Source organism: Odocoileus virginianus, chromosome 1 (assembly GCF_023699985.2).
Source record: "Odocoileus virginianus isolate 20LAN1187 ecotype Illinois chromosome 1, Ovbor_1.2, whole genome shotgun sequence".
NCBI classification, from domain to species: Eukaryota; Metazoa; Chordata; class Mammalia; order Artiodactyla; family Cervidae; genus Odocoileus; species Odocoileus virginianus.
In genome coordinates, this window is record NC_069674.1 from 48255554 (window position 1) to 48274693 (window position 19140).

A 19140-nucleotide genomic window follows, 5' to 3' on the forward strand; every position below is an offset into this window, starting at 1 on the left:
GGACCATAACTCTCAGGAAGCAGGATGAAGGTTTTACAAGTCAATCAATAAAGAAGATGAAAGGACAATGATTGGAACAAAGCAGTATATAAACAAACAAGAAAACAAGTCATAGGCCAGGAAAGGGTGTGTTGGTGACCCTGAATATAATGTAAGCCAGATAGTAGAGCAACATGAAGTCATTCTCCAGCTTAAGTAAACACATTTATGTGAAAAGGGAAATATAAATCAAGGTACTTTCTCAATGGGAAGAGCTTAGGGAATGTTTTTTAGGCACTGTCCAGATATTCATCTCTTTAGGGCAGAATCCATTAGAAATACCAAATCCTGGCCTTAGGAATTTATTATAAGTAGGTCACAAAATTCAGTCAGGCTAAAATATTTAGCTTTTCTCCTTTTCCACTGTTAAATAGGACAGGATTTATCTGAGATTTTTCCTTCTGTTTCATTCTTTTCTTTGGGGTGGGGGAATTATGTGAGTTTAGACCTTACTTTAGTTATCTTTTATTCCTTGAGATTTTCTCCCTTTAGTAAGGTTGTTTAGGTTTATTTTCTAAAAATAAAGTGATTGGGGGGAAGTTCACCTCAGCTCCATTCAGACAGAGCTTCTAAATGTTGAGCTAAATTTTGTCAGTTCTATCAGTTGTATGACAGTAATTTCCATCTTGAGGGTAAAATTAATACTTTACTTTTTAAAATGATTTTGCTATTTATTAGCAACTCCTGAGAACTGCAAAGTTATAATGTGAGTAACCTATTGCCAAAGCCATAAAGGAATGTTAAAAGTCTACTATCACGCCAAATAGCAGGAGACATAGGAATATGAAATGAATATTGTACATTATGTACAGCAGGAACTTAAATTATGGATTAATAGATATAATTTGCTACTTCATGGTCATTATAGACTGCCAAAACAAGAAAACAAAAAAATTGGTTTAATTTCCTCAGGTACCTTTCTCTGGTTTAATACTTGAATTTTTCCCCCCAAGTGGGCCAAAATATATATGCAAATATTTTCCAGGAGAGACTATGCAGTGCTATTATAACCAGAAATCCAGCCAACTCTTTCCAGGGCTTCTCCATTAAGACAAAAGCAAGCATCTGTTCAGTCCCACTGGACTCACGTTTGGAGGCTAAGCAAGTAGATGACAGTAACCTTTCTCCAAGCAAACTGGAAATAGGTTAACCTAGGCAAGAAAACACACAGCTCTGACAAGATGGGACCCAGCATTTAAAATGTAATGATGTAATTAGCCTCCAACTAATAAAAATAAATGAAAAAAAAAAATAAAAAAAAAAAAAACAGTGGTTTCTCACCTCTGGCTATAGGCTAGAATTACCTATCAAGAGCTTTAAGAAAACTCTCAACGCCCAATCCATCAACTGGGTAAGAGTCTCGGAGTGGAGCCAAGGCAAAGGGCGGTTTAAGACTCCCACCATGGCCAATTTCAGGATGAGCTTTAACAACTGGTCTGCAAGCCTGAATAGTTAACAACTGATTGCCTGGAGTCAGCTCTAGCTCACCCTTGGAAAAAACCTTGAGTAAACTAAATTAAGTTCTTCAACTTCTGACCTGCTATCTGAATGGTGGAGTGGGTTAAAAGTGAGGGTTACTGTGAATAAAGGTAAATCACAGTTCCAATAACTTAATGACTTTTTGTGTTTTGGGTTTAGAAGTGTCAAGTTAGCAACTGAGGCAGCTAACTGGCTGAAGGTCTAAAGACTTTTAAAAAAGGTATTAACATATACATTACCATATGTAAATTAGATAGTCAGTGTGAGTTTGACATATGACACATGGCCCCCAAAGTAGGCACTCTGTGACAACCTGGAGGGATGGGGTGGGCAGAGAGGTGGGAGGGGGTTCAGTATAGAGGGGACCCAGGTATGCCTGTGGCCGACTTGTACTGATGTATGGCAAAAACCATTACAATGCTGTAAAGCAATTATCTACCAATTAAAATAAAATTTTAAAAGGTATTAATCTGTACTTGGGAATTAATAATGTTGTTTCAGTGGGGCTGGTGCTAGGATTAAGTAAGCATACATAAAACACACAGTAAGCATACACAGTAAAAAATCTAGGTTGCCTTTCCTCAGTAATTATTACTACTTTTAAAGGAGAATGGTATGAATTGTTTTAACACTTTATTTTCAGTGAATTCAATCATGCTTATCTTCACTTTTAATATATATGTTTTTAATTTAAGTAAAGCTGATTTACAATGTTGTGATACTTGAATTTTTCCCCTCAAATGGGCCAAAATATATATGCAAATATTTTCCAGGAGAGACCATGCAGTGCTATTATAACCAGAAATCCAGCCAACACTTTCCAGCAAAGTGATTCAGTGATATGTGTATGTGTATATATATATGTGTGTGTATATATATATATATATATATAGATCTTTTCTTATTTTCAGATTCTTTTTGGTATGGGCTATTACAAAACACTGAGTTTGCTTCCCTCTACACAGTAGATCCTTGTTGACTATATATTTTATACATAGTAATCACATATATCTTTTTTTATCTTTATAATTTAAATCAGGGGTTGGCAAACTACGGCGTATGGACCAAATCTGTAAATAAGGTTTCACAAAACCTCCCAGTTTTATAGAACACAGAATGTCCCCTCGGTGGTGTAGCTCTGTAGCTGCTTTCTCTGCTATGGTGGCAGAGCCGAGTAGCTGAAACAGAGGCCCGTGTGCCTTCATAAAAAACAATGCTGACCCATGATTTAAATCATTCAAAACCTTCCTTAAGTGAACACTAAAAAGTACATTAAAAAAGAATACAAAGCAAATAAAGACAGGAAATGAAAAAGTTAAGAAAATTTCTCTAGAGTTTTAGAAATCACAAAATAAATCTTAATTCTAAGCATTCCTAAGACATACTTGAAACTCTATGAAGAAACTGAGATCTGATTCTGTCTAGTCAAGATGGTATATTTTAAAGAATACTTTATAAATGAACTTTCCTGCAAGATGACTATTACTTCTGCACCAGGAATGCATCTTGAATATGAAACTTGGAAGAGTGAATTTAGGAGGTAGAAACATGGAAAATTATTTATAACCTGGCAATGAAAGTGACTGAAACCACATTAGTCAGGCAAAATAAGCTGATCTCTCTAACTACAGGTAAAATAACATTTCAAACATTGAAAAATGTACACAATCAAAACTGTACAGGGTAGGGGTTTAAGAAACCATTTCCCCTGCTAATTTTTGATGTTTACATGGAATGTTCTTCAAGCAGCAAATAACTTACCAATGATCTTGACAGATTGAAAATGATACATCTTTACCACAACATAAATTAATTCTCTCAGTGGGAAATTGCTAAAATAGACAAGGTGTCAGAAAGATTTCTTTATGTCTGAAGGAGAGGAAATGATTCCATTTCTTCCAAACATTCTTACATGAAAAATAATAAACTCTCACTTTTAAACTGTCTTTATTTTCATGGGGTTCTAAAACTCCCATTACTAATTGGGGTAGTCATAGTTATCTGGTACTGGCCATGAGTCAATCCATATAAAGTCAGGTATAAAACATACCCAGGTATAAAACTGTCCCCATAATTCACATGACATATGAATAAATATTCATAGAAATACTCAGAAAAGAGAATCGAAGACTCACACTACATTTTCATGGCATTCCTTAGATTTACCAGTAAATGTTAGCAGAAATCCTGGAAAGTAAATCTTCACAGAAAGAAATGTAAGAGAAACATGGTGGTCTATCTCAGGGAAGGGAAAAATGCCCACACAAATGAACCCAATTCATCCTGTATAGAATGACCCCCAATTTTATTCCTGAAACAGCTAGTTGAAAACTGGACCACAGGGATGAACATTTAGTGAATGTTTAATTCATGCATACACTATTATATTTAACTCTCACACAAAAACCTAAATAATGGGTATTACCAGTGATCTGTAAGGGGCAGAGTTCAGGCAGGAACTCTGTTTGCCTCCCACACTTATCCTGTGTTCAAAATGCCCAAGCCTGATGGAACACAGGGTACCCTCTCAACCATGAGCCCCCCGAGATGCCCCTAGAAAAAGAGCTCTTATAATCAGAGTGATGAGTTTGAAAATTTTCTAAATCCTCCTCTTGGAAAACAACAATGTATTATATTAAAGCCCTGTATTGAATAAGCCAGTTTACCTTCGTCTAACCCATCACACGTTCCCAAACTTATTAGGGAACCCTTTTCCTCAACTTCCATTTTGTGAAAGTCATATTCTGAAGCACACTTTGAGAAACAGGACTGCCGCCACCTCCCCTGATGGGAGCTGGATAAAAGAGAAATACATAAACTCTTAAGAGAAAATAAACATTTTCATCCACCATTAAGGGGTGATACTACTGAGGGGGTGATGGCATGATTCTGAATGGCTTCTTTCTGCTCTTAGCATGAACCAGAATCTTTACTAACACCCTCAGAGCCCTGGGCCCTGCAGACCTCCTTGGCCTCACCTAACAAACACCTCACCACCCCTGGTCGACCTTCAGTAACCTGGGACCTGCCAGGTTCCCCTTCATGGAGCCTCTGAAAAATGCTGTCCTCTTGGCTGGATGCTCCTTCTCTCCCTCTCGGGGAAGTCTTTCCTGATCCTGTCAAACCTCTCTCTTATCACTGAGTTACAATGTTATAGTTATTGGTGTATTTCTTTGATGAATGCCTGTCTATACCCCTATAGGAGTGAAGGGAAATATAATCTCTGTTCTCAGATGGGAAAAAGAAGAGGAGGGACTTTTCCAGCCTCTTTCTACCATCTTCTATCACTGACTAGTGGACCTCTGACTTGGGAGAAGGTTCTGTGCTGCTCAGCTCTGTGCCTGGGCACACACTGGTCTGCTACTACACAGGCAAGCTTAGGAGGAACGTTCGGGAATAAGTTCAACTCAGGCAAGACAACCTAAGAAGTCAGTTGTTACAGATCCTAGCTCTATTCTGCAGTTTAGCCTTATGCAGTAATAAAGCTGATTTTACTTTTTACCTCTGAGTCTTATTTTTCAAATCGCTTCCATTTGGGAGGTGAAGACAAGAAAGAGTGTTCTTGTTGGACCTCTAGAATGCCAACATCTTCCACTAGGCCTTAGCCCATCAGAAAGAACATGACCGGTCTCCTTCAGTTCACTACTACAGCTCAGGCCTGGCGCTAAGAGGGACTCTAAGTTTTAAAAATTGATCATTCTATCACAGAAAATCTTTTAAACAAGCAAAACTAGAGAGAATGGTATGATGATAACCCCCTATGTATACATCACCCAGCTTCAACAATAATCAACACATGGCAATAATCAAAACAATAGATCTTGTTTGATGTATTTCTCCACTTGACTGAAGCAAACCCAAGACACTGCATCACCTTATACATAACAAATGGTAAAGGCTTGAAAACATGTCTATAAAACCATTATCACATGCACATTATAAATGATAACTTATTAACTATATCTTTAATAATAAATAGATGAATGAATCAACAAAGGGTCAAAGAAGAGGTGGATCTCAAGCAAGATCTGTGCCCAGCCCCCAGCATAGCACGCATGCACGCGCACGCACACACAGCCCTTTAGGGCCAACCTACTCACCAGTCGGGGTGCTGCTGCGGAATGAAGAGGAGGGGGTGATGGGCGGGGTCACTGGGGGAGTAAGGCTTCCGCTGCTGTGGCGAGGTGGTGTGGACACATTCCCTCGAGACACTGAGCTGGACAAAGTGAGTGAGAGCTTTGGCTGGATCTTCTTCTTCAGAGACTCCTGCTCTCTGCGGGCAGCATCCGTCATGAATCTGCAAGTGGAAGAGACCATCTGTGAATAACCCATCTACAGAGCAGGAAGAATTATGATCGTTAACCTGAGTGTGACAGATGCTCCACCCTGGGGTATGGACTTGTTCACAGGTCAGTCCCAACTTCAAAAACTCAGAGCAGCTGCCCTGTTCTTACATGATAGAATTATCTTCTAGCTCCTGAAAGTTCCCTGGGCCAAGCCTCTGTCCTCACTACAGTGCCTTCAGCTACAGGACTGCCTGGAAGGTCCTCTCAGTCCTCAGAAAGTACACCCGCTCTCAAAGTTCCCCAACCACTGTCAACTAGAGAGGACTTCCCTCATCTGCAGGTTGGTGGTATTTACTGTTTGTGCCACTGAACACACATGGCTTTGTGAGGACTGATTCTTTCTTGTACTCTGTGTTCTCACACAGGTAACACTTTCTTGGCTGCCTAAAGGTCTCGTCTCCCCAGCTACTAGCTGAAAAGAAAGGACTTAAGTCCCTATTATCTTACTAGCTTGCTGCCAAGCACATGGTAGCAAACATTTATCAAATGACTGAACAATTCTGCCCAAGAAGATTCAGTAAGAGGGAACAAGCGCAGTACAAGGAAGAAGATCACTGAGAAAGATCTGTTTATGTCATGATTTTATTACTCATAAAAGGGAAAGGTGACTTTTTTCGATAGTTTCACTTTGGAAACTTCACAGTTCTATTCTTTCAACACTTTTCTTAAGTTAGTAATATTCAAGCTCTGTTCTTTTCTCCCTGTTTAATCTAGCATTTTATGAATTCATATAATAAGAGATTCAAAACCACTTATGAAATGGTATTTCCTCCCTAAACAGCAAATGTTGACTGCATTTTTTGAAAATTGGGATGGAAAGTCTAGCGAATAGAGTTTATGAAAATATTTAGGTAAATAAAGCATACACTCACACCCACCACCTATGCTAAAAACCAGACCACAGCCATACACCTCTCAAGTCCCCTCTGCACCCCACCCTCCCATCAACTGTGTTTTGACTTTTTTAATACAATTCATCATAAACTAATACCATTGTGCTTAGACTGGTATTTTACCCAACCCATTTCACATTCTGCTTACAGAATTCCTTTATATTTGTCTTCATTACGCTACAGCATTTTAGATGTCAACAGATAGTTCTCATGCCTGGTTAAAAGTTTCCAGTTGCTCAAACACCCAATGAAACAATATCACAATAGTGTTAGTGTCTTAAAATGTCTACTTTTACACTTGGAACATGGATGGCATATTTCTTGAAGGGCTTTTGCAATATAATCTATACATATAAACTGGGTTTTATATGTTGAACCAAACTGTAATAAAGCTATATGCTTTGTCTTGAGCTCTTATGTTTTTGTGCTACAAGATGGTGCTGACTGAAAAGGGAGAAAGGAATGACAATGCAAAACAGAATTGTTTGCACTCGGTAGCCAGGTACTCATTTATTTTCAGATATAAAGATGGTTCTACTGCTCTTAAGACTGCTTTTTCCTCTCCTCATAAACCTCTACACTTAAAATATGGACTGTAAAGTAAGGAACTAGTACTTTCTTTTATTATTTTATGTACAACTGCTAACTGCATAATGCTGAGCTTCTTCAGGTGGGCATGCAGTGTGCTGGGCAGTGGCCAAAATCACAGGCTAAACATGTTGCTTGTTCTAGGAAGGCCAAGTGTTCGTAGTGTGGGTAATTCAAGTTAGTTTTTAAATAGTAAAAAAAATACATATATATAGATATGCAATGGAGTAGAATGAAAAATAAACATCTTGCATCTTAGTTAAGAGCAAGCAAGCCAGTCTTCAAATCCTGGCTGTGCTCCTTACTAATGTGACTTAAGGCAAGTCGATGATCCTCTCTAAACCTCTGCTTTATTCTCTGTAAAATGGGACAAGAAATTGTGTAACAGCTAAAGGGCTAACATATCCCTTTTTCCTTTCTGCAAGAGGTTTTGATTAACTCTGGTAACCTGCCAAGATGGTAAATCAAACATGCTACTGGGCAGCACTGCTTATAAGACTAACCCCCTGACTGGTATGTGGCATCTGGCCTGGGAGGAGCTAGAAACCATCTATCCATAGCTGATAGGAAGCAGGAGCTTTGGGCTTCCAGAGCATGGTGACCCTGCACCTGAACATGGCCCCTGCAGGGAATGGGGAACGTGCCCAGGGAGTGTTATAAAAGCTTTGATTCCAGGGCAGCTCCCACCTCTGCCCAAGGGGCACCTTCAGTTTGCATTTGGACAGACTGCCATTGTGTACCAGTGAGAACTTCACAGAAGGCGTGACGTGGCCCTCCTGGTGGGCAGGCTTTACCTTCTATCTCTCTGAAAAGACCCAGAACTCATGACAGTCCTCGATCATCTTGAGAATCTGTTCATGGTCAAGGAAGGTCACTTGCTGGTGGACAGGCCAACAACAGTGCTGACTTCAGAGGATACTGTGAGGATTAAACAAGGTGGCAGTGCCTGTCATGTAGGAAGTGACTGTTTTTGTTGCAGAACGCTTCATAAATGTGGTTTTTCCTGTATATTCCGTCTATCTTACTCCAAGTTTCTTGACGATGCACTGCATATTTATGGCCCTGAAAGCACCAGGTTCGTGCCTCATGCATAGCTGACTGGGAATCAGATCAGAGAGTGCACAGAGAATGTGAGAAAGATCGTCTTGCCAGAGAGAGATGCAGAGAGACAGAGGCTTAGCAGTGTCTTCTCTTACTCAGGTTAAAAAGTAACAATAGCTCATGGTTTTTATGTAAAATAAATACTCTCCTACAGCTCAGATATAAAAACAGCTATAAACAAGCACAACAACGTGCACACACATATCCCTTGCCTTCACCCCCTCATGGGTTTGGTCAGCTACGGACAGCCATTTATTTTTGACTTGTATCTGCTAAGTGCTTTCTAGAAGCGAGAACGAGGCACCATGATAAAAGCATTAAACGTGAAACTCATAAAACATTTCTGCCAATCCTTCTCTCCCTCCACCTCCTTTGGATTGGTGGTTATGAACTTGCAGCTATACCCATAAATCAAGGCAACCTCACTATACCAAGATACACAGCTGCAGAATTTATTCCCGGTGACAACATACACACGCGGGGGCATAAAAATGCCTGTGGAACACTGGATAAAATTCACCAGTTTTTCCCTGGTGGTTTTGCACTGTTCCTCTTTCACTTATCACCCATGACTTTACCTATTTTTTGGAGGCTTATTTAAACCCTGAACTTTTCAAGCAGTGTTCTATCAATACAGCTGTTTGTCAAAAGATGGGTGAATTCGCAATGGCAAAAACCACTTGGAGAGACAAGTTAATAAAGGACCTGATGAGGCAGAATGAATAAAGGTTATCTGTGACTGTGGTCTAGACTGGACTCAAGTAAGTTGGCTCCAAGCATTTTCCACCTTCAGGGGCAGCTACACTGTGACATCTTTGAAGGACCACAGCCCAGACTGTTCCATCATCAGGGTTAGACACGTTCTGCTGTATTCCGAGAGGAGATGGAGTTCAGGCTTGGGAAGTCACACCACCCTGCAGACTGAAGAGTTTTTCCCAGTGGATTCTGACATGACTGGTGATCTTTCCCGAAGCCCTGAGTAATTGCAGCCAACATGGGGTTTAGAGCAGGAAAGAAGCTGGCTGAGACAGATCACCTTGTCTAGCCCCCTCATTTTTCCTAGTAACTGGGAAATGAGGTGAAGGGGCCTGTGCAAGGTCACTTTGCTGGCTGATGGCAAAGCTGGTATCTGAGAAGTCAAGCCTTAGGACTGAATCAAAAGCTCCTGCTCTGCCAGGCTGCCTCCTGCACATCTGAGCTTTCTTGTTTTTGCTGCAGGGTCATGGTTTTCAAAGCTGAAAGCGGTTAAAGAGCCGAAGCTTAGGGCCTGGGAAAATACAGGGGTTCACTTGTTGGAAGTGGGGCAACCATTAGAGTGGGGGTCTTTATTCTCTCAGCATCCAAGTTCTGCTGTGTTGCGCCCCTAGGTTCTTGGGGTCTTGGATTTGTAGCCTCACTGGGCTGTGATATGGGGAAGGCTGGCTGTGCTCACCTCCCTGAATTCTTTCTGCTTTGCAATGGGAGCTGCTCTGGTCTTGTAGCAGTAGTGTGCTGGTGTCGGCTCATGCTGGCTTGTGAGCTGGCTTGTGAGAGCTGATCATTAACTTTTTAGGGATTTAGGCCACTTGTTAAATATACCCATTATCAAAATTTAAATCATGTGAAGTTAAAATTAAAACAAGTATATTAAAAACAAAGATAATAATACTCAAGATTTATTAGTTCTATTATTTTCTTCCATTTTACTATTATCTGTGCTATCTGAGGTTATTTACATTAATAAAGTTGTATTTGAAAGAAAAAAAAAGTTGTATTTGTTTGGTAGAATTACTATATGATGCTATATAGCACGTTACTTCTCTACTCTGTGCAGCGATGTAATGTTGGTAGCCTGAAATTGGCCATGATGGAGTATTTACACCATGCACATTGGCAAATATTACAAATTGGGGTTTTTCCTCCCATCCCAACAGTCAACTGTTAAACATTTACCAATATACCTACAGCTATTATTATTATTTTAATGTGGGGAAAAAAACATTTGAACCAGGCTCCTTGCCTACCTACCAAAGGAGCTAATCAGGGAAGGGATGAAGGATGGATCAGGAAAGTTTCTTTTCCTTTTTAAAAATATAAAAATAAGACCTCTCATTAAAGAACACTTACATGGATTTTTCATGGATTTGTCACTTGTGCTTAAAAACATTTAAAAAATCTGGTAGTACACACACAAATCGACTGTACATATTTTTAAGCACAGTTTAAAGAAAAATAAAATGACAATCCATGTACTTAACTACTCACCCAGCTTACGAGAAAAATTTTATCAGAACATTGGAAATTTGCAGATACAACTACAGTAGATTTTTCAGGGTATTTTCTTTCTGGTATTACTTTTCTACACATAAAGAGAACTGGATATTTCTTAAAGGAAAAAAAGTCACTTGAGGGTTCATTCACTGTTGACTAACAGCCTGGAAATCTGTGGTCAGGCAAAGTCATGTTTTCATTTTGAAACTGAAACTGCCATAAGATTAATTTTAACTCTCCTACAAATCAGAAATGCCCAAGTTACTTTAATTTAATATGGTCATTTGTAGTAATATTTGTTATTGCTTGGGGAAGTACATATTCCTTAAGTAAATTTTCAAGACTCCATTATAAATCTTTTAAATCCTTAGACCACAATGTTCATTCAGTCTGACATGTTAAACGTGGAAACATGAATGTAACACCACAGGGGGAAAATGTCAAATTGCTGGTCCATGGAGACCAGTTTCAACCACAAACTCAGGAAATTTACAGAGTTGGCTGAAGCCTGGGCAGGTCCCCTGCTGCACCTCGTTCTCGGGCCAAACACCTGAGCCCAAGTGTCTTGTTGGTGCAAAACCACTCGGCTTCCACCGGCTCTGGAGAACCCGGCGATGGAAGTGTCCACTCGAAACTCGAGTCTCTCTCAGAAGAACTTGAAAAGGATCCAAGGTCTGAGGTGCATGGTGTGGTTTCATTGTTATTATAAGACGCCAGAGAGGGCGTGTGGTCCAGACGCCCCGAGCTGTGTCAGCGGGCTCGCTCTGGGGGTGAAGAAGCAGGTGAACTCTGGAAGCCCCAGCGCTCCCCTTGTTCTGGCCCTGATTTTTTTTCTTGTTAAAACTGGGGAGTTTCAGTTTTATGGGTAAAAGGAACATATCGCCTCTAGGTTCCTTCCTGGCTCCAACAGTCCATGATTCCAGCAGCAGCATCCGGCTGTTTCCCAAACTTTTCTTTGGCCTCAATCTGTTATAAGAAAGTCTCTACACACATATGTATAATTAGGTCCACAATCTGTAATTTTGAAATCTCCAGAGCTCTGAAAGTTGGGAAATTTCTAATGTTTGACAGCAAAATTCATGAGGAAACCAACCATGACGTGAACTACATAAAAGCTGTTCATATGTTTCATTTATTGTATTTAGTGTGAATATTCATATACTTCACTGCATAAACATAAATGTGTTTGATTACATGGGGCTGCCCTGGGCCCTGTAGGGAGAGTTATCTAATAGGCAGTATTTGCACTATATCGTCTTTCTGAAATTAGAACAATTGTGACTTGTGGAACATGTCTGGGTGAAAAGATATTTTACGGAAGCATCTGAAACAAAAATTTCATGAAATAATCCTTATGATACGTGATACACTCTGATATTTTTCTATTCTATTTCATTTTAACCAAATATCCTGGTCACAACCTCCACATTAATTTCTTGACCAACAGGTAATAACTTGTAGATTAACAGGAGACAGACTACAGTTTGAAAATATCTGTGCAGCAGAAAATATTAGTGCAGCAGTGGGCTTTGTAGGGAGACTGTTCAGATGCTAATTTCTCCTCTATGTTCTCCAGCTGTGTGACCTTGCGCATGTTACCTAATCTCTCTGTGCCTCAGTTTTCTTACCCATAAATGCTAAAAATAATAAGGACTGCTTTACAAAAGGCAAAGATGAAGTGAATTAATACATGTAAAACACTTGGAACAGAGCCTGGTACTTGGTGTTTGACAAACATCATGTGAATGACTCTTGGTCAGGAAATCCTAACTCACAAATCTTTCATCTCTCAATGTAACATCAGTGATTTACTGACATTTCATTTTTTTTATTTACTGACATTTTAATACTTACTTCTGAGCTAAACTACTGAGTATTATAGGATATGTACTGCCATCATGAGTTCTGCTGATTCTGAAAGCAATGAACCACCTTCACTGATTCTGCATGCACTGATTAAATGACTGCTTCCATCACAGGCAAATTTGAAAAAGGTAGTTACAGTACCCGGAATGCAAACAGAAGGGCACCATGCTGGAAGTGGGGGCATCTATAAAGCCACACGCCTCCTCTTCTTTACTTCTTTCCCTTAATTTCTTGAGAAGAATCCATTTTAGAAGGCCTTTCTATCAGGGCAGGCAACAGGAGACACTGCTACTTTATGCAAAGACTTCTTTCTATGCAATGAAAGGCTGCCCTTTACTTAGGAGATTCATACAGCTGCACCAGGCTCAGATGTGGTTCACAGCCAGACCTCTGTACAAAGCATAACATCCAACTACGTCATCTGAAGTTCCAAAGCTTTGTTTCACCTTTTCAGTGGCTCTTTGGGCATTAACATTTTTCAGTGAAAACAAGTCTGTGAAACCAAAAAGGCCTCTGAGGAGAGCCATGAGGAGCTGGCAGACAGACCATGATTCTAAGCGCTCTCCAATCTGCTGACTCATTGCTTCAGACAATGGGATCTCTGATCTGACAGGGACATCAATCTTTCCAGCGAAGAGAACTAAGAGATCTTCCTTTTCTCCAACAACTACGACGCAAAATTCAGGACAAGGATGGACAGAAAGCCGTCAGGAAGCAGAGTGGTCCATGCTCCTGCTTAGCTGCTCAGTCGTTGGCTGCCCCGTGGGCTGAACTCTGCCAGGCGCCTCTGTCCATGGAGTTCTCCAGGCAAGAATCCTGGAGTGGGTTGCCATTGCCTTCTCCAGGGGATCTTCCCAACCCAGTAACTGAACCCAGGTCTCCTGCACTGCAGGCAGATTCTTTACCATCTGAGCCACCAGGGAAGCCCTGAATGATCTGTAAGGCAATCAAATAGAGACTGTGGGAATGATGGGTACATTTCAGCATGTGATCATGTGTGGTCCACATGTCAGAGGATCTGGCTGTTCTAGGTCTCAACGTAACGATGGGTTTCCGAACACACATCTGCTAACAAATTCACGGGGCGGCTCCTCTCATTTTAGCAATTTCAAGCCTCTGTGAGGTTGCGGGGTGTTTCGTTAGAAGAGCTGGCAAGTGAAACATGACCTGCTGGCAGCAAGTGGAGTGACTGCTTGTCTGTGACCTTTGATTAAGAAAAGGACTTTTACTGGCGATTGGGGAAATTAATAAATGTTCTTCTTTTCTAAGACAAAAAACAACATGGACTCCCAAATAACACTAGTTTCAGAGAGTCCCTAGTAATGTTTCAAACAATCATATGTTTCATTTCTCATCTCAGAGCTATTTCTGCCTTCACAATCTGAGGTCTATGGGGTGGATTCTGAAGCTTCATAAAATATTTTGCAGTGTCTCCAAAACTCATAGCCTCTTTAAATATGTGGCTATTAAAAATTTAGTGCAAAATAATAAAAATAAAAGTAGCACCACAAAGGAGATCCAACCAGTCCATCCTAAAGGAGATCAGTCCCGGGTGCTCATTGGAAGGACTGATGTTGAAACTGAAACTCCAATACTTTGGCCACCTGATGCGAAGAACTGACTCATTTGAAAAGACCCTGATGCTGGGAGGGATTGGGGGCAGGAGGAGAAGGGGACGACAGAGGATGAGATGGTTAGGTGGCATCACTGACTCAGCGGACATGAGTTTGGGTAAACTCATGCAGAAGGATACAGTTCCTGGACTTGGAGGAGTAATTCCAGTCTAATTTGCACAAGATAAATTAACTGTAGGGAAAGTCCATTTTTTATCAGCTAATTTATAAGAATTCACTGTATTTGGGGGGACAGAGAGAGAAAAGAAGAGAAAAGAAAAAGACAAAAAGTGATATTACTCTCATCTACTCTCTTGACAACTATATTTTTTCTTTTTTTAAGGGCAGTTACAATATAGGCTGAATGTTCTAAAACTTTAAAAATAATTAATAAACTAACATTCAGTTGCCCATTTTCATTGCCAAGTGGCATTCCTTATCTAACTACCATCTACCTTCACTAGCTACTCATTAAAAAGAAAAGGCCATAGTAACATAAAATATAGAAAGGACATAACCCTGGAATACAATAATCCTTTCATGAGAAAGACTGTCCTTAATTCTGAGATTATGATAACATAGTATAGATAGGAATAAATTTACTTAAATTTTTTTGAGATGCAGAGAAGCTACAATATAAAATTTAATTTTATTATTTTATAATCACATATGTACACTGTAATACACTGTATAATATGTGGCTTATAATTATTCTCTAGATATAAGTTATTAAAAATATGCAACTTTATTTTTTATCATATCCTTTGCTAAAAATTCAGTTTCAAGGAATGCTGACGAAAATGGAACTATTAATATTAAATTTAGAAGGAACCAGTTGTAATACGCTGGCACATTGAAAGAAACCAAATACAAGAGCCTCCAAATCCAGGAGCTTCTCCTTCCCGAGAGCTGGGAGAACGGATGCACAGAGGCGCTGGGTGCCCCTGCTCCAGGGCCCCATATACCCTAGGCAACTTGGAAACTGCAGACCAACAGAAATACCCTTATGAACAGCGTCATTCAGAGACTAGTAAGCTGTCTCTGAATACTACTTAGGAATTATTATTTTAAACCAATAATCTCTTTCCCGGAATTTTAGCACTCAAATGAAATTCATGCACCAAGGCTAAATAACTGCAATGAACAAAATCTCATCCCTGAACACTACCACTTTTTATGTGCCCAATAAATACTGGGTATTTTCTCACAACTAAAGAATAATATAGTTAATCTATTATTCCTTAATGAAAGCTCTGGTTCAGGTTCCAGCAGTCATGACCTAAAGTCACAGGTCAGCATAAATTATCAGCAAAGCAATTAATTTTGATTTACTTTAGCCTGAATAGAGTAAACCATGGTCTCTTTCATCGGCAATGCCAAGAATAAAAACCACTTCTGAAAATGACGCCCACAAATCTTTGGTTCAATGGCCAACTGGAATATCCCTCTCTTGGCAACTCTCTACCATCCTTTCCATTCCTTTCTACTCCCATCGAATTGGAAATGACTATGGATATTTCTTGCACATGGTTTTCATTGCTAATTTGACATCCGTGTAAAAACCAATGAACAAAACAAAGAAGCTGCATTTTATGAGGTTTTGTGGTACGAAACTACAAATAGCGTTTGAGTTTCCTTGTTGTGCCTCCTCTGGAAGTAAATTAAATGAGTTATTGGAGGTTTCCATGTAAACTGCTAATGAGATGATGAATAACTCTCCCCCTAAACTGAGAGAGGTTTAAAAACTAAAGGAAAAAAAAATTGGATTTAGGGTCTCTGGAGTATTAGTTCCAGTATCATTAACAGCTGTGAACTCAGCCTGGTTGAAAGTCTTGCTTCTGGGGGCAAACTCTTAATCTGATTTAGTTACTCAAGGGCAAATTATTTACCCTTGTTTGTCTTGGGATCCTCATTTACAAAACAAAAGTAAGCCTAATGCCTGGTGCCTTCCCAATTTGCCCTTTCAGCAGGTAAAGAATCTGCATGCAACACAGGAGACAACAGGTTCGATCCCTGGGTTGGGAAGATTCTCTGAAGGACAAAAAGGGCAACCCACCCCAGTATTTTTACCTGGAAAATTCTATGGATAGAGGAGCCTGGAGGGCTACAGTTCATTGGGTTACAAAGAGTTGGAAACGACTGAGTGACTATGCACGCATGTAAACCCTAACATCTACCTCATGGGGTTTATTGTCAAGATCTTGTTGGATAAAAACATGAAAAGCACTTGGCTCAATATCTTGTTGCACATATGTCAGGAGGCTGCTCAGAGTCTTGGTATTTCCACGGGTGTTGGCCCTATGCCCCTGACTCTTACCCAGGAATTATGTTAAAAACAACCACCTAATTGGATAATTCCTATGTAAGAGGTCATTTGTGGGGGGAATCTATGCAGTCCAGTCTATCTAAGATGGACTGAGGCAGATATCTAAGTCTGGGGTGAAAAGTCTGTCTCTGAAGAAAAGCACTTCTCTGACCATCTACTTAGGTCACTTTTTCTGACCAGCTGGGCTGGGTGACAGTCAGCATTTGGTTAAGACAAGTGACTTGGAGTGAATCTAGCTCCAGGGGACGGGGTGAACTGGAGGGCTCTGGTTATGGAAACTTTGGGTTGAGAAAGAGGAGCACCTGAGATGAAGTGGACTCAATGTCAGAGGAGACCTCACACAGTGAAGGTTTGTTTATACCGAGGATGGCTTGTGCAGTGTCCCTGCTGCCATTCACAAGCCACGCAGCCCCCAAGAGCCGTTGCAACTCCATCCCAGTGCTTTCCCCTGCTGCTTACGAGTTCAGCCGCACCATCTTATCATCAGGTCCTCGTTGCCACTCTGCCCTGATTATGGTAACATGCAAGTTGAAAGCCTGTGCCATCTCTGACTTACACACTTCCCCCAATATCCACTGGTATTTCCGCTAAGATCCTAGCCGAGGCATATCCAAACTCATTTGGCACATACATTACCCATCCTCAGAGAATTAGGGAGCAATGAAGGCAGACAATAAACATAATAGCTGAGACAGAAAACTGACTTCATCCAAGACAAAAGATGTCCCTAAGTGAGGCAAGGATATTAACCACACATTCAGATGACTGCATGCATTCATGAATACAATTACAGGGCCAACAGCTCACTCAAATTTATTTTCGTGTATATGTGAGTGTCAGACTAACATTGTTCAGGAACAGGGTGGAGTCATCAGCGTTATCTTTAATGGATTAATCCACTTAGGCAATTAAACTATTTTGGAGGCAAATTCAGTTCTATACATGTGTTGTGCCTTTACAAGTATATGCCTGAGGACATCATAAGCTTATAAGACTTCAAGTTTCATGGGCTGTGGAAGGTGAATTTTTTTCCAAGTGATTTTTCTTTCCTTTTGCTGCAAGAGTTGAGTTAAGCTGCTTCCGGACTAAAGGGTTTGGTGTTCCTTGTTTTCTAGGAGATTTGTACCCAATAGATGTGTTTAGATATTTGGTTCTTCAGTAAGTACATACACATTTGAGGACTGAATAATCATTATAAAAACATCACAGGGATATGAACATTTGTGTCTCTTCTTTCTGCTTGACTTAACCCAAGGAGTTTGTGAATGCTAAATATACTTGGAAAACTGTCAGCTGTGAGTAAATGCTGGGGATGAAGAGGATGAGGGGGTTGAAGATGATGACAATTAAACATTTTTTTCATTAGAGATCATTTAAAAACACAGAAACACAGAGAGGTTGGTATGACAAACTGCCACGTTACAACATTTTGCCATCTTGTTAAACCTCCTCCTCTTTCTCCCTTTTTAGGCCACAATTATAATCCTTCACGTACTTCTTATCCATGTTCATGTGATCACTTGAAAAATATATACAGATAAAATAACTGGAAGAAGAATAAAGCAGAAGGGAAGAGAAAGAGAGGGAAAAAAATGTCAACATGGTCTCTGGGCAATAACTAATGAAGATTCAAAACGAGTAAGATGGTTGGTGACATAAGTCTCTCTCTGACACAGACACAGCTAAACTATAATGCTTGCAAAGTTTGAGTATTATTGTATGCAGTATATATAATACACACTATTTTACACACATATATACATATATATATGTTGAAGTACACACCAAAGCTTTATTAATATGCAAGGTCTGAGCCAATGGTTCCCAACTCTCGGCTATGGGGGACCTATTACAGTGTTGAATGGTGCGGTGCTTTGAATATCATAATGTACTATCATAATGAATATTATAATGTCCTTTAAATTTGGGAAGGAGGAAAGGGAATAATACAAAATTACTAGTCATCATTGTTTCAAAATTAATTTGTATTTTACAAATATACTTTTCTCTCACATGTTCCATCCCAAACATGGACTCTACAGATTATTTGGGTAAAAAAAATACAGGGTGGTGTGTGGGGGTGTGTGTTTAAAATTTTCAAGAATGTCACTGTATTTAACTGCTAATGAAGTGTTTCTTGGAGGGGCTTCCAGACCTTCTGTGGATTTACAATGAGCAGTCTTTATTTGCATGCCAAAAGCATGCACTAATCCATAGCATCAGCTGGTTCCCAGAAATACATGTGCCCCCACAATCCTGTTTATCCTGCTGGTTTATTTAGCAAAGCTTTTCTTCACAGAGGGCACAGGTCCTCATTTCAGGCTGGCCAACCTGATTATTCCAAATCCCTAATTAGTGTAATTAAAGCTTTAATGGATTGCAGCCAGGATATAAAGCATGCAGCCCCCCCTTTAAACTCCTTGCTTGATGAGTGTGCAGGACTGCTCCACGGCAGAGGGCTTCCTGTGGAGGCACAGGCCTTGCTCTCCGGAAGGCCCTGGACACCTCTGCTCCCAACGCCCCGGCCATTTCTGATGCCCAGGAAGTCTCTTTGTCAGGTTCACACTCACAAACAGAACTGCTCCCCACCCCTACCCCTCAAGGATTTACCAAAGTGAACCAGAATCTCTCTCAACATT

At 40.1% G+C, this 19140-nt stretch overlaps 1 protein-coding gene across 3 annotated transcripts in view; it reads right to left on the bottom strand.

Annotated features, from left to right (window-relative positions):
* JAZF1 (JAZF zinc finger 1) overlaps positions 1-19140 on the bottom strand; it is a 322431-nt gene that overhangs the window by 39775 nt on the left and 263516 nt on the right. For all 3 annotated transcript variants that reach the window (XM_070467832.1, XM_070467838.1, XM_070467827.1), the window contains exon 3: positions 5619-5815. In XM_070467832.1, coding sequence (XP_070323933.1) covers positions 5619-5815 — 197 coding nt within the window. The remainder of the gene's footprint in view (positions 1-5618; positions 5816-19140) is intronic.